The 16,632-nt window shown below is 44.5% G+C and overlaps 1 protein-coding gene across 4 annotated transcripts in view; it reads left to right on the forward strand.

The window, feature by feature from the left end:
* Nucleotides 1-16,131, forward strand: part of LOC134039285 (uncharacterized) — an 86,809-nt gene extending 70,678 nt beyond the window's left edge. For 3 of the 4 annotated variants that reach the window (XM_062485040.1, XM_062485042.1, XM_062485041.1), the window contains 10 exons: nt 939-1,087; nt 2,600-2,729; nt 2,883-2,915; nt 3,091-3,200; nt 3,956-4,082; nt 4,346-4,473; nt 9,149-9,272; nt 13,863-14,021; nt 14,710-14,869; nt 15,091-16,131. In XM_062485040.1, the coding sequence (XP_062341024.1) occupies nt 939-1,087; nt 2,600-2,729; nt 2,883-2,915; nt 3,091-3,200; nt 3,956-4,082; nt 4,346-4,473; nt 9,149-9,272; nt 13,863-14,021; nt 14,710-14,869; nt 15,091-15,179 (1,209 nt within the window). In that variant the 3' untranslated portion in view covers nt 15,180-16,131. Of the gene's footprint in view, nt 1-938; nt 1,088-2,599; nt 2,730-2,882; nt 2,916-3,090; nt 3,201-3,955; nt 4,083-4,345; nt 4,474-8,051; nt 8,148-9,148; nt 9,273-13,862; nt 14,022-14,709; nt 14,870-15,090 lie in introns of those variants that run through there. The other variant, XM_062485043.1, reaches the window with a different exon arrangement.
* Nucleotides 16,132-16,632: the final 501 nt, after the last annotated feature.

Below are 16,632 nucleotides of genomic sequence, written 5' to 3' on the forward strand. Positions count from 1 at the left end.
AGACCGAGGTGGCACCACAGGTCCAAAAGTGGTGGGGTAAAATGTGCTATATTTTTTTGGAGCAGCAATGAGTTGTTGAGAGGGGTGGTCGATGCTCTGCCCCTGGGGCCAGGTTGGCTGTAGCGAGGAGATCACTGTGACTGACAGGTGCATTCAATTGTTGAAGTCAGTGTATGAAGTAGTGCGTTACAGTCAACAGAGTAAACAAACGTTTTTTTCCCATTTTAATAGTAGATACATTAAATGCGCTCAATACTCCGCTGAGTCAAAAGTGGTGGGGCGGGGCCCTACCACTTTGAAAAGTCAGTCTGAAAAATCAGGCCAGTCATTCACGTTCGTCACCAGTCTGACCTACTTTAGCCGCCTTTTTCCTCATCCTATCCCACACATTTCCATAAATCCTCTTCACTGTAGAGCTGAAGTCTTATTTTAGCATCCTCTGAGTCTGCTCCTATCAAGAGGTAGAAGCTGGCTGATAACTAACACTTTCTGTGCTCGCTAAATCCCTGCTAGGCTAAGCTAGGCTACGCTTATAACAGGATTAGACAGGTAGAGCTAATTGCTAGCTGTCGTGTCTTTCCTGTGTTCATTAGCATTCTGCCTCTCCAGCCCTCATGCCCTCTGGCTATTACTTCGCTCTTTTGATCAACTCAGAGCTGACGTTAAATCAGCAGTAGCCACCTGCTACATTGTTCAAAGCTCCCATTGTGAAGGGTGCTTGCTATGATTGGGATCCAAAATACTCCATCCATAAGCTAAACGCAAACACTATGCTTATGCAGCTTTAATCAGGCCTTGTACATTTTGAGGCTACTCAAATATGAAAGGCAAAGCTCAATCACAGAAAATGACTACTGTCTGTTTGAAATATTGTCAGGCGACATTCATGATCTAGATCTATAAACTGCTTTGTGTAATCGTTGTTGTGTTTTGAACAGGACTTTATAGAGCCCTCACTGTCACTCCTGGAGGAAACTGGCTCTCCACCAAGAGCCGATAAGACGGATATCTTGGATCTGAACATCCCTGATCTCAAGAAGGCTGGAGCCACTGACAAAACCACATCCATATGTGTGAACAATGGAGTGTGAGTATATGGCCTTAAAACATAATTGGAAAAAACAATATACAAAATACAGTTGACCAGTGTTCTTCAACTGGTCTAACCTCAGAACCCAATTGACATGACATGTAAGTACTCAGAACATAGGTTACACCCATGATAAGCTAACATATAATATAATAAACCTCCAAAATATACAAAATAATAAACAACACAGGCTGGACTACAGTTTCTTTCCAAGGGCCATCCGAATGCTTCGGTATCGCCTGCCAGAAGGCAACGGGGTAAAAAGACTGAAGGGTGGGTGGTAACAGTCTCTTAGAATCCTGCCAGAAGCCTGCCAGCCAGGCATTGTGTATGGTAGGTGTCCTGTAGGGTAGGGAGCTTCCTGCCGATGATGAACGCAGCAGACCGGACCACACTACGTAGGGCCTTGCGGTCCCTGTCTGTGCAGCTCCCATACCACACTGTGATGCAACCAGTCAGTATGTTGTCTATAGTGCATCTGTAGAGGTTAGTGAGGATGACTGAGTCCATGCCAAACTTCTTCAGTCTCCTTAAGAAGAAGAGGCGTTTCCGGGACGCTTTGACCACCTTGTCCATGTGAGCAGACCAGGTCTGATCATTGCTGTTCTCCCCGAGGAACCTGAAGCAGCTGACCTTTTCCACTTCGGATCCGTTGATGTGTAGGGGTGCATGCTCCTCCTCCTGCCGCCTCCTATAGTCCACAATCATCTCCTTAGTCTTGCTGATGTTGAGAGAGGTTATCGTCCTGACACCATGATGTCAGGGTATTGTGGGCAACATTGTGGGCCTCGAGATGAGGCCCACAATGTTTGTGTCATCAGCAACAAGGAGGTTGGAACTGTGCGTTGCCGCACAGTCGTGCGTGAACGAGGAGAACAGGAGAGGGCTGAGCACAAAGCCCTGGGGGGGGCTGTGTTGGTGATCAGTGTGGATGAGGTGTGGTCACCGATTCTCACTACCTGCGGCCTCCCCATCAGGAAGTTGAAGATCCACTTGCATAGGGAGGTGCTTAGTCCCAGGTCCACAAGCTTGGAGGCGAGTCTGGAGGGGATGATGGTGTTGAATGCTGAGCTGTAGTCAATGAACAGCATATTCACATACATATTCCCTTTGTCCAGGTGGGAGAGAGCGGTGTGCATCGTCTGTAGACCTGTTGGACCGGTATGCAAACTGCATAGGGTCCAGGGTGGGAGGCAGCAAGGAGAAAGCTATCAACTGGGTGTCTCACGGTAAATGCGTGAGCACCCTTCAAAATAAAAGCGCACCATTGGAAGTTCGGTAACTTATAAAAAAATATGTTTGAGCCAAAGCAGACGTCCGCGACCCTCTCCACACCAGCTGAGAAACACTGCAGTAGACCATTGCAAGGGTCTTTCTCTATACTCTAAGTCACTTCCTCGTTAGAGAACTGTGGAACTGCGGATGGTTTACATTCGCCCTCTGTGACAAATAAATGTTGATTTGATTTGACTTGAGACTGTGAATGTGCTGGGTTCACCTGTGTTTCAGATGGGTAGCCTACAGTGAACGGGGCTACAGGGGAGAACAATATGTTCTGGAGAAAGGCAGACATCCTAGCACTCTGGACTTCAGCAGTGGCAACCGGCAAGCTGCCAAGTCTGTCCAACCCGTCCGATTGGTGAGTTCCACAGCCATGTTAAAAACAAAAAAAGGCTTGAAAGGGGTCATGGTGTATCATGGTGAGATTTGTGCTGTCCAGGCGAGCTTTCTAGAGAGTTCTGTGATGTGAAGTCCAAGTGGGCATCGCTTGACATATCTGTCCCTTTTCCAGGATTTTTGTGGTACTGGAAAACTGAGACCATTGGTAAGTTATCTACAGGACATCTATATACAACAGATATTTATAACCCTATCCATATTTAGAATTTCAATATCAACAAAGGACAAAAGTCCACGCTCCAAAATCAGAAGCCGTAAGCACTTTCAAGGATAGCCAGGCTACATTATATCCCTCTCCCTGTTTGCATCTGTCCCTGCAGCTAGCCGTGTACAACCAGCCTCAGTTTGAGGGAGAAGCTAAAGAGTACGAGGGTGAAGTGATGAACTGTGGAGCCAACACCCCCAGGTCCCTCAGGGTCATTAGGGGAAGGTGAGTTCCACCCTGGCCTCTACATCCACACTGATAAAGCAACAGTAGTCTCTTATCGATGGTTTGATGAAATGTTGTTGTTGCTGTTGTCCTATCATGTACAATGTAAGGTTGTTGTTGAGATGGTGTTGTTGCTGCCCTGACTGATAGAAAATTAAGAATTGTGTACTTCTGGTCCTTGCTTATCTGCTGTACTTACTGTCGTGTCTATGCGACTACTTATTAATAAAATAATCAGGCTTACTCTGAGGTTAAGTTCACATCCTTATTAAACACTACACTCCTCCCTTTTTAGATTAACATTACACTTACTATGCACTATTTGTTTGTCACTTCATCATCTTTTAAATTAATAAGGTGTAAAATTTGAACAAACCAATTGTCAACCTACTGTCCACTAATGCTAACCCTAACCAGAGTGGCAGTCGCTAGTTTGTTGATAGTTGGAGTGTCTTTAAACGAGACTACATTACCACTCAAATTAACTACTCAAGTGTTGCCACTGTGGCTGTGTAAAATATTCCTTGGCTCACTGGTTTCTCTCCTGACTGGATAGAAATACATTAGCGGTGTCAAACACAGGTACATGGCACACAAATGCAAATACAAAGTTAATTCAAGGTTGAAAAACAAACAAAACTGCAGGCACACTGCACAATAGAGTTGTGTAGGCTACTGTACCGTGTGTCCCTGGTTGACCCACCAGGCGGATGTGTGTTTTTGTGTTCCTCCCTGCTCCTCCCACCACTCTCCAGCTGGCTGCTCTTTGAAGACGAGGGTTGCTCTGGTAACCAGTATGTTCTGGGAGAGGGTATTTATCCTGACCTCATTTCCTGTGGCTGTCTGACCACTTCTGTCAAATCGCTGAGGCCCATTCCCTATGTGAGTGTACTGCATCAATACAATAAGCTGTGTTTAGCTGGCGCAGGATAGCAGAACATGACCACACACACAGCATTATTCAAATTAAATCCAGGTAAATGTCACACACTTTGTTTTAGTTGATCTAAAAGCGCAAATAATTATTGTGCAAAACAATTGTGTGCAATAATGTACCGTTGCCATACACGTGATTTAAAGTGTCCTGTTTTCTCAGCACATGGCTCTTCGCTCAACTAATATGGCCGCCTGTGTTGTCACTGTAGAATTTCTCTGAGCCGTCGCTCAGCCTGTTCAGCCTGGACTCCTATGAGGGTGTAAAGACGGCTGTCGTGACCCCCCTGGACAGCATGAACAACATCTTCACTCAGTCTCTCCGAGTCGACAGCGGAACGTAAGACCTTTTTTAAAACATGGTTTTGTGTCGACATGTTTCTACAACACTTAGCCTACTGGAAAACATGTCTAAATTGAACTCAACATCAAGCCTGTTTCACACAAGATTTGGCTGCTACCTTGGGTATTAAGTGCATCCAGAAAATATTCACAACGCTTCACTTTTTCCACATTTTGTTATGTTACAGCAGGGGTCACCAACCTTTTTGAAACTGAGAGCTACTTCATGGGTACGGAGTCATACGAAGGGCTACCAGTTTGATACACTCTTCTTAAATAACAAATTTGCTCGGTTTACCTTTAGTTATATATTATTATTAATGGTAGTCATCTATGTGAAGACACTGATCATGTTAATGATTTCTCACAATAACTATCAACAATGACTTAACAAGGTGGGAAACAGATAATATCAATATTCAACACTTCATTTCTATTAATCTCAGCAATTGTTTAAATTTTCAGATGATCACTTCTACATTCTCCAAAGCAGCACAAACAAAAATAATTGCAGTACAAACGATTGAGACTATTTTGATGATGTTTTGCGTTGGGTGTATAAGTATATGGTTTGGTGGAGGGCCAACTTCAATCAGGTATTTTAATGCCCGTAGCGCGCTACCCAATGGATAGTTAGCATGGTAGCTTTTGTGACAGGTAGTGAAGTGTCTCTCCACATTGTGCAGCTTTGCCGTCGCCACATTCGCCCCGCAAATGAGACACTAGCAGCTTTCTTTCACAGTAGAAAAAAGAACTGTTCCTCCCATTCACTGTGAGAATGATCTGTATTTTTGATTTTTTATGCCATGTTTTTGGGGTAAGAAACCGCATTCAGCTCCCCATCTTCGCTGCGCCCGCCAGCTTACACTCTCCACGAATGCTGAAGTGTTGTCATGCGCACAATACTGGTTTTTACTTTTATCAATAAAAGCATTTATTTATTTATTTTAAGATATCGTCATTTTCAAATATTTATAAATGCAAGTGTGATTAAAAAAGAATAGCAACAGAATAACATTACATTTTAGACTCAAGTTGTGGCAAGTTGTGCTATTTTTAGAACCATGTTGTGTGTTACAGCCTTTGAATCCTTAAAAAATGGATTCAAAAAAATAAATCTTTAAATTTCTACCCACAATACCCCATAATGACAAAGTGGAAAAAGATTTAATAGATTTGCTAAAGTTAAGAATGAAAATAATTAGTGCTTTCAGTTAAACGCTTTATTACGGCGTTAACGCAAACCAAGCCCCCACCCCTCGCCCCTCGGCTTGAAGCAACGGCCCCGGTGGATGTAGGTGGTTTTGCATTTCTTGTTAGACTTCCGGCTCTTCCGGTCGTTTTTATTCTATTAACTCCAGTCAACATTTACAAAACTATCTCCCCCAATAATTTTTGTTCTATTCTCGAACCTGGCTCATACTACTAGCTTTTTCATAGAATAATTTTTCCTGATTTGAAGTTTGAAACCAATCCGAAATGGGTAAACTAGCACCCCATGTATTTGCTTACGTCAATAAAAGTTGCCTGCAAATGTGCTCGCGGATACTAACAGGGCACGAGCACAAAAGTTCACATTGGCCAATAGCCGATTTCCCTGGAGCTGAAAGAAATGGCTCGAGTTGCCTGCCCTGTTGTAGCAAGTTTAGCAAATGGTTGTCACACATACATGAAATGTTGTTAATATAGTTTATTCCCGTTATTTTAAAACAGATTTGATTTTTCGTAAAAACGTTCATGACATGATGGCAAATATTATATTATGTTAAGCGTGAGCATAGATTGTTGACATGTCTATCTGGAGCAAAGACGAAGATTAATACTTTAACTGATAACCACAATAGGAAATGATATATATTTAAATAATATTAGTCTTGCCTTCAGAAGCTTTTGTTAAACACACTCATTATTCTTTTTTTGATCGTGTCATCAAACCAGACTGCTTTTGTGGGACAATGAAGGTCCTCAGTGACTCTATGTTTCACCCCCACTTATATCTGATGGAAACGTCTTGTATATAGTTCTGTTAATATGCCCCTTTCAAAGGCACATGTTCAATAAAGTAGACTATATTTTAGACACACTTCTCAATTTATTACATTATTACCAAGTCTTGTTAGATCACATTATATCCATTAATAGGCGTTTGGTTTTGTAGGTTGAACATATAAAACACAGGCCACATTTCTACACTGATGTTAAATTGAAGGCAGTGTGAATTCGTGGCATTTCGTTTGAATATAAAGTTGACAGTAAGCTATGGTAAGTCTGCATTATGGAAGATTTCTGTAAAAAAAATAACTATTGAGCTTTCTTTGCCTGGCGAGAACAACGACGGAGCTAAGTGGAAGTGGAAAGATGGCGCGGTCCAGTTTCGTGCTCTGGCTTGCCTCACTGCGCCACTGAGCACTTTTCATAGAAATGAATGGGGACGCCATCTTGGAAGACAAAACTTGCTTCCTCTAGTAATATTAACTCTATGACGCAAACCCCTTTTAACGGCGTCAATTTTTTTATCGCGAGATTAACGTTCTTTTTGGCCTAGCAAACTTTGTAGTTTTTTTTTCACATGCTGTTGCAACAACTACTGACGTTAGAAAGACTACAACACCACACCGGATCTAGCTAGGCCGGAAACAAAACAACAGGCACGCCGCACACACTTATTTGGGCTTGCGAGCCGGCTAAAGAGTAGTAGCAGAGCCTGTTTTTCTATATTACACATTCTCTGGTAGTAGGCTAACGTTATGTTTCGAGTGGATGGCGAGCGCGAGACGCCGAAATGGATGCCAATAAGATTCTGAATGGAAAGTTTAGGCTACTTTTAAAAAGTTGACAAATGGTTCCATTGACATGACCAAAGTGATCTGTGTGTTTTGTCGTTGTGAACCGAGCTATCATCGCAGCACCAGTCTCAAATACCACTTGATGGCCAAGCACACAACTGATGCGAATTCACCGGACCCTCGTCAAAGCCAGGCGATTGCAATGTTGTTTTCAATTAAAAAAAAAACCAATTGCATTAAGCAATCCGATCCACTTTTCCATGTTGATAAGAGCATTCAAATGAGAAAAAATTATGGGACAAAAAGAAATCAAGGGACATTTAGAATAGATAAAAATGTGCGATTAATCGCGAGTTAACTGTGACATGAATGCGATTAAATATTTTAATCGTTTGACAGCACTAAAAATAACATGTGCATAAGTATTCACAGCCTTTGCTCAATACTTTGTTGAAGCACCTTTGGCAGCAATTATAGCCGAGTCCTTTTGAGCATGATGCTACAAGCTTGGCACACCTATTTCTGGGCTGTTTCTCCCATTCTTCTTTGACCTCTCAAGCTCCATCAGGTTGGATGGGAAGTGTCAGTGCACTGCCATTTTCAGGTCTCTCCAGAGATGTTAAAGTCTGGGCTCTGGCTGGGCCACTCCATTCAACATTCACAGTTGTCCCAAAGCCACTCCTTTGTTATCTTGGCTGGGTGCTTAGGGTCGTTGTCCTGTTGGAAGATGAACCTTCTCTCCAGTCTGAGGTCCAGAGTACTCTGGAGCAGATTTTGTGCATACCTGCAGCCCAGGGTGTATGTCCAGCTGAGAAGTAGTTGTGAGGGCTCGGTGCTGACAGCTGAGGACGTCCAGGGAGACTCGTCTCCAGCCAGAGTGTCCCTGATTTATATACCGTATTTCTTTGAGTAAACGCTGCAGCGTTTATTAAATAACGTTCATTTTTGGTGCTGCGTTTATTTAAGGTCGACGTTTAATTAGTAAGGGTGATATCGTGAATTGTAGCTGCAGTGCAGCCATAGACAACTTCGTTGCTGGCAAATGAATCATGCTGCTAAAAAAACAGGTTTCATTTACTACTGCTGACCTCCTTGTTTATTCTTTGTCTATGAGTGCGGCAACTCCCTTTCTCATTGGCTATCAATTAGGTGTGCGTTGGTAGTACAACTGTCTCAAATACAGATGTTCTACATTGTGTAGAAATCTGAAGCAGCATGCCTAAATGTTCATACACGTTAGCTTTCAAACAGAAAGTTATGTAGGCCCTACATGTGCAATAAATACCGTTTTCAGATTTTTTTGGTGCAGCGTTTATTCGAGGGCGGCGTTTATTACCCAACGTTCATTTTTGGTGAGGCGTTTATTCAAGGGCGGCGTTTATTCGAAGAAATACGGGAATCGGGCTATTAATCAAAAGGTTGCCGGTTCGATTCCCGGCCATGCAAAATGACGTTGTGTCCTTGGGCAAGTTACTTCACCCTACTTGCCTCGGGGGAATGTCCCTGTACTTACTGCAAGTCGCTCTGGATAAGAGCATCTGCTAAATGACTAAATGTAAACTATTTTGAGTGTCATGGCAAAGGCTTTCAATACTTATGTACATGTGATTTTTTTTTTTTTATAGATTTGCAAACATTATCATTATGGGGTTTTGTGTGTAGAATTCAGAGGGAAAAAATTAATCATATCCATTTTGGAATACCGCTGTAACATAACAACATGTGGAAAAAGTGAAGCGCTGTGAATACTTTCCCGATGCACTGTATGTATACGTTTGGGGTATTTACAAACTTCTGAGAAGAGCTTTTCCCTTTTTTTGTCAGTTTTTTTGTGTGTGACTAAAGCCAAGGCCCAGAACTAACTGCTGGTCTGTGTTGTCCCTCAAGGTGGGTGGCATACGAATATGCTCACTACCAGGGAAGACAGATGCTGCTACAGCCGGGGCAGGTGCCCAGGTGGGGGGACCACAGTAGCTGGGACTCCATCTGCTCCGTACGGCCCCTCAGACAGGTGACACCACGGTTAATCTTTCCTCTAAAACATGGGCCTGCTTAAGCAGATGCTGACAACATTGACATATTCTGGATCACACAAAATCAATTACATAGAATTTGAAACCTGAAGACATTTCAGCTTGTTGAAAGTGAAGAGTTTGTTCCACTGAAGTTACCAGATGATGTTATTGTGGAGGCTGTACAGTTGTGTGTGTTTGTGTTGTGTTGCAGTGTGTAGTGGTAAGCCACTTCCCACAATGACATTGAGCGGTTTATTGTCTGTCAGAGAAGCTGTGGAGCGCTGGCCAGACTGCAGGGTGGAGGGGATCGTTATTGTGCTGTTAGCTCTCAGTGCCTCAGCGACATGCCAGGGACTTTGAGCTGAAGCCTGCTGGGTTCTGATAAAAAACCCTTTCTGAGAAAGTTATTTATACCCCTGCCTTGTGTGTGTGTGTCAGAGAGAGAGACAGAGAGTAAATATGAGTTGGATGGATAGTCAAGGCAAGGGTTAATGAGGATGCAGGTATGTCTATACATTTACATTTATGCATTTAGCAGACGGTTTTATCCAAAGCGACTTCCAAAAGAGAGCTTTACAAAAGTGCATAGGTCACTGATCATAACAACGAGATAGCCACAAACATTGCGGGTAACCAAAACATGAAGCATACATTGTGAAAAAGAATCCCAAAGGGAAGCACCATAAGAGCATGTAGTTAAACAAGATACAATTAAACAACATGAACCTCGAAAAAAAAGTGGTGTACCTGCGGAAAAAAGAAAGCAACAAAATATATTACACAGCAAATACAATAGTTTTAAGTCAGTTACAACTAACCAACAAGAGCAACAAGTCTCTCAATAAGAGTCATTGTGATCATCAGGTCCAGACAAACATTCCTAAGTGCCGTTGTACTCCCGGAACAAGTGCGTCTTGAGCCTTTTCTTGAAGGTGGGGAGACAGTCGGTGTCTCTGATGGAGGTGGGGAGTTGATTCCACCATTAGGGGGCCAGATAGGAGAAGAGCTTGTGTTGGGACCGGGCGCTCTTGAGCGGTGGGACCACCAGAAGGTTGTCAGAAGAAGACCGTAGGTGGTGGGTGGGGGTGTAAGGCTGGAGCATAGACTTGATGTAGTCGGGTGCAGTCCCGTTCACCGCTCGGAAAATCAGTACCAGGGTCTTGAATCTGATACGGCCGTGATGGGAAGCCAGTGGAGGGAGATGAGGAGCGGGGTAACATGGTAGCGTCTGGGTAGATTGAAGACCAGGCGGGCTGCCGCGTTCTGAATCCTCTGGAGAGGGCGGGGTGCACATGCTGGGAGACCGTGTTGCAGTAGTCCAACTTTGAGAGGACAAGTTCTTGGACTAGCAGCTGGGTGGAATGCTCAGACAGGTATCTCCTGATCTTCCGGATGTTGAGACCGCAGCAATGTGGGCTGTGAGGGAGAGCTCGTCATCCATGTCTCTTCTCCTGTCTCCTGTCCCCGAGGTTCCTGGCAGAGGATGAACGGGTCACCGTCGCAGATCCCAGGGTGATTGAGAGATCGTGGGAGATGGAGGGTTTGGATGAGGAGTTCTGTTTTGGCGAGGTTCAGCTAGAGGTGGTCATTCAGGCGGAGATGTCTGTGAGGCAGGCCTCGATCCTAGCTGAGATCCCTGGATCAGTCGGGGGGAACGACAGGTACAGCTGCGTGTCGTCAGCATAGCAGTGTTAGGAGAAGCCATGGGAGGTGATGATTGGTCCAAGCGAGGGGGTGTAGAGGGAGAAGAGGAGGGGTCCAAGGACGGAGCCCTGTGGGACACCAGTGGAGAGCTGGCAGTGACACTTTGCCTCCCCAGGAGACCTGGTAGGATCTTCCCGACAGGTAGGATGAGATCCACTGAAGTGCAGTGCCAGTGATGCCCATTTCAGAAAGTCTGGCCAGCAGGATTTGATGGTTAACCATACCAAATGCTGCAGAAAAGTCCAGCAGAATGATGACGGATGACCTCGAAGCCGCTCTGGCAGACTGGAGGACAGTGGTGACTGACAGGAGGGCAGTTTCTGTGGAGTGGCCAGTCTTGAAGCCCGATTGGTTGGGGTCAAGCAGGTTGTTCTGAGAGAGAAAGTTTGACAGTTGGTTAGACACAGCGTGTTCAATTGTTTTAGAAAAGAAGGGTAGCAGTGATACCGGTCTGTAGTTCTGGAGGACGGCTGGGTTAAGGGAGGGTTTTTTGAGTAGAGGATTAACTCTGGCCTGTTTGAAGGCAGAGGGGAAAGTGCCGGAAGTAAGAGAAGAGTTAAGGACATGGAGAAGAAAAGTTATGATGGAGGGAGAGATGGTTTGAAAGAGAGGAGAGGGGACTGGATCAAGGGGACAGGAGCTGGGGCGATGAGAGAGAATGAGGTCAGAGATCTCTGCCTCGGACAGGGGAGAGAAAGAGTTTAGACATTTAGTTGGGTCAGTCATAGAGGGTGAGTGGGTAGGAAAGGTGGGTTCAGGGAACCGACTGCTAATGTCAGCAACTTTTTTCTCAAAGAAGGAGGAGAAGTCGTCTGCTGTCAGGGTGGAGGGTAGGGGAGGTGGGTTAAGAAGGGTGGAGAAGGTAGAGAAAAGTTTGTGAGGGTTTGAGGCAGAGTTAATTTTGTTCAGGAAGTAGTGGGTTTTAGCATCGGTTATGCGGGCAGAGAAGGATTTGAGGAGGGAGTGATACTAATTGAGGTCCAGACCGTCTTTGGACTTGCGCCATCTCTTCTCAGCTGCCCGAGGATGGACCATTCTTCACGAATAATATCCGTGAGCCACGGGCAGGAGGGAGAAGATTGCGCAGGCCTGGTTGACAGGGGACAGAGAGTGTCGAGTGATGCAGTTAGTGTGGATAACAGGTTGTTGGTGGCAGTGTCAGTGGGGTGGGACATGAACTCGTCAATGGGAGGGAGGGAGGATGTTACAATGGAGGAGAAATGAGAGGGGGATAGGGAGCGGAGGTTGCGGCAGAAATTTACGAGGGATGTGGAGGTAGGAGGAGATGGAGGGAGAGAGACAGAGAATTGGATGAAGGAGTGATCAGAAATGTGTAGTCGGGTTACAGAGGTTAAGTCAGTGATACAGTTACGTGTCAGGATGAGGTCGAGCTGTTTTCCTGCCTTGTGGGTCGCCGGTGTGTTCAGCAGCTTCAGGTCGAAGGAAGTCAAAGAAACTTGAAGTCGACGGCCTGCGTTCCTTCGAGGTGGATGTTGAAGTCCAAAAAGGAGTATCAGCTGGGAGGACGTTGAGGAGCATGTCCAGCTCCTCCACAAAGTCGGCTAGCGGCCCTGGTGGGCGATAGAGGACAACAAAAAATGCTTTGATAGGATCAGTTAGCATCACATAATGGTGTTCAAATGATTTGGCAGTAACAGAGAGTGGGGTGGATGTGTATTTAATATGTGGGGAAAGAAGCAAACCTGTCCCACCACCACGAGTGGGTGACGGAGAGAGCAGCTGGAGTTGAAGTGTTCTCTGGGCGGATCCATGTCTCTGTCAGCGCAAGGGCGTGAAGAGAAGCATGGGATGCAAACGCCGGGATGAAGTCTGCCTTGTTCACAGCAGACTGGCAGTTCGTCGGCCATCCTCGGTGGACTCCCGCAGGTAGACTCCCTGTCTTTGTTCGACCGAGTCTTCGTGCACCGAGGCTGCCAGACGAGGCTGCCACTGCAGTGCAAGCCGCCTTAAATATGCTAAGCACAGCCGACGATGGCCCTAATTATAATGTCAAGATAGCTGGGTCTGCGGCGACAAGTACCCATAAACTCGCTAGCTAGTTACCATAAACTAATCTAGCTGATGTATCCTAAAGCTCTGCCCGTGAGACTAAGTCTAGCTAACACAATTATGAAACAAGGTCAGATTAACCCACTAGTAAGATGACAGTCACGACGTTCACTCAGCAGAAACACAGATGCACTCACAAGTGTGTGTGTGTGTCACCGCACTTGATAAGACAGATGGGATCCGGACCAAGGTCATGGTGATATACATCGGATTCCCACTCAGCATGCTTTGACTGAGGCTATCACTTCACATTGACATATTGTTTACACTGGTATAAAGCTGAAACCTTGCATCGGCCTCTATGAATATATAAGCTATCTGTGCTCACAGAGCCCTCGTTGCTACAGAGTAGATGGACATGAACGGAGGTCAGGAATGGTTAGCCAGTTCTGTCCTGTCGTGCTATTAATGATGAGTCAGTGGTATCATGCTGACTTGATCCCTGCTGCCTAGAGAGAACCTCCCAGTTCCAGCTCACCCACAGTATCTCCACTTCTGTGCAGTTCTAAAATAATCAGATTCACCCGTCATGAATGATAAGTTATGGAAATGCTTCTGTTAATGTACGAGCCACGTAAGGATGCTAGCGGGTGTGTCTCACTGAGAATAATCATCGTAAGCTAACAGCTGTATGTCAACAGACTCAAAATTGTTGATATGTGCATAAAACAAGTTCTGAAGGTGATCACAGAATAATGATGCATTATGGTGTATTAATGTTTCTGTTAATTTGTGTGTGGGTGTGTAACGTGTGTAACTTGTGTGTGTTTTTAACGTGTGTGTTTGTAACATGTGTGTGTGCGTTCCTGCAGCCCAGGGTGTATGTCCAGCTGAGAAGTCGTTGTGAGGGCTCGGTGCTGACAGCTGAGGACATCCAGGGAGACTCGTCTCCAGCAAGAGTTTCCCTGTCCCCGTCCTGCTGTTTGGACACGCAGCGCTGGCTCCTCATCGGCGGCCTTCTCCGCTGCAAGGTGTGTGTACATGTGTTATCTCAGCAAAGACGCCTTCATTATAAGATGAAGAAAAACATTATTTTTGTATTATTTGAGATTCAGTATAATTTCCTAACTCAAGTTGAAGAAGCGGGTGGCACACAATCATGCGACCATGTCTAGGTATGATATGCAGCTGTGCTCATGATGGGAAGTCACTGTGCAGGGGGTGCACACTTTCCTCTGTGTGCACACCCACGAGCTTGCACGTGTGTTCTGTGCAAAATCAGCCTCGAACAATCCACATGCATGCAGAATATTCCACTAAGCCCTGCTCTGGCGACAGACTAGTCAACTGGGGGGTGAGCTGGGAGGTTGTTGTGGACCTGGACTGCTGCTTCTAAACTGTAGCTGTTCTAAATATGGAGCCGGAGGCTGGCCAGCTATCTTTAGCTCACAATTGAAATTCTAAGTAACGGGAGGATTGGGATTTGAGGATGACACGTGACGCTCATGTAAGGTATTACAGGACATGGTTGTATGTGCTGTTTGTCACTCAATAAGTCATGTTGCATGTGGTTTGGTGGGGGTGCATGTGTTTGTGTGTCTGCCAGCATGTATTCCACATCTGCATTATCATCACTACGTAAGACAGACCGAGATTGTGGTTGGTCTCATCTTGCAAGCTCCTGTTGTGTTTGATTGAAACTTGTTGTTCGCTCCGCAGGCTGGTAAAGGGTGTCTGTCAGTGATCGGTGCCAAGGCGGTCGCGGGGGCCAGAGTAGCCGTGTGGCCTGAACACGGACGCACACACCAGAGATGGAGCCTGAACCACAATGGGACCATCTCCTCCCATCTCCACCACAACCTTGTACTGGACTGCAGAGGTAACCACATTAACCATGCGGCCATGCATGCAGTCTTCTTCTCTCTTTTTCACAGTAGCTTCTTCTGCTGTTAAAAGTCAGGATCCAGCTTGGTTTTTTTGGTGGTTGGACTATGCTATGTCTAGCCAGTTGCTCTAGTTCTTTCAATAACTACTACCTAGTATTCTTTTGATGCAATTCTGTCCACTGAATGGTACTTGTTGTTGTGTTTTTTGTTTCAGGTGGGACAGGTTTTGACAAGGACCACTTGGTTGTCAAGGAATTTTCCTCTGACCAGGCTACACAGTACTGGGACATTGAGGTGGTATAGGAACTAATTTTACCAGAGGAGGTGTAAAAACTAATATTCCCATGAAGTAGAGATACCTGCCCAAAAGCCCTGCTAAGTCCCAGGCTAGTGGATTTTGGGATTTAGAGTTTGGGTGGATCACGTCTGCCCAGACAGCTTGCCTCAAAACGAGAGGAGTTTCATTTGCAGTGTCTCTTGTGTTTTCTCTCAGGCGCTAGATACCATCACAGCAGTGTTGACACATTGAACAGTGTGACAGTGACCCAGATACTCCGAAATGCACTCTTTGCCAACTCCTGTAAAAAATCACACATTGGTCTGGACGTGATGTACAACTGAGAGAAGGCTAAACCTAAACTACACAAATACTGTTGAGCAGTATTTGTGTAGTACTCAGTCACTCAGTGATATGATAGGTTATAGCTACCACTACATTTACACATTTGAAAAAGTATGGAAGCGAGCCAGTTATATGTCCTAATTATTCAGCCTTTCTCTGTTTGAGGTTATATAAGTTTGGATTTCTACTTCTGATGTTTTCTCTCAAGCATTTTTGCACTACCATGAGTTTTCACTTGAAGTGTCCCTATGCCCTCGAAATACAGAATGAAAGGTAAAAAAAAAAAAAGCATCTTTTCTTCACCGATGTCAAGGGTTCCCACCACTGAGAGCAATCTTAATCCTTAAAACATTACATGGGAACATAAACACTATGATTTTGTCCCCCTCAAGATTAATTACCACTGGTCCTCAAGTGTTTTTGACAAGAATGACATGGTATTTTCACTGGAGGAAAAAATGCAAACATTAATATATACTGTGTATTATACTAAGGAATAGATTCAAAATATTCACAATAAAACAAACATGATGTATATAAAGCTGATTTAACAGTGTGTACAGGCGAGAAGGAATATTATTAAAGACGTTTGTTTTTTATTTGTGATTGATATTAAAGGTAGGTGTCATATGTTGACAACTTGCTTTAATTGAGAGATTAAACCCTGTTGCAACTACAAGGCAATCAAAAGCTCTTTGAGCTTTGGAGGTTGGATTTGACATTCACATCCATTTGTTTGAATAGTCAAACATAAAGATACAGTAAAATTAAATGCTAAACGGGTGGTATCATTACTGCTAGTTGAATTAACATTTCATATTAATATTTGCAACAGTTGCAGGCAAATAGTTTGTGGCTCTAGCATAGAGGTATCAAAACCCTTCCCATGTTGTGTTCTGCAGTGTTGGTGTGACCAACAGTGTCAAAGCTGACAAAAGCATTTACGTCAACGTTTGCATAACTAGTGTATGGGGAACAGTCTGAGCGGTGACAGGTTTATCTTATCTGTTCTAGTCAAATCTTATCTGAGGAATGTGTTGCCTTAAGTTGGTTGCTTATAATTACACTTGGAATATGGTGATTACTCAAGCAATCTTAGTTCCAGTGGTCGAATAATTCAATACAAATGCATAT

Source organism: Osmerus eperlanus, chromosome 19 (assembly GCF_963692335.1).
Source record: "Osmerus eperlanus chromosome 19, fOsmEpe2.1, whole genome shotgun sequence".
Lineage (NCBI taxonomy): Eukaryota > Metazoa > Chordata > Actinopteri > Osmeriformes > Osmeridae > Osmerus > Osmerus eperlanus.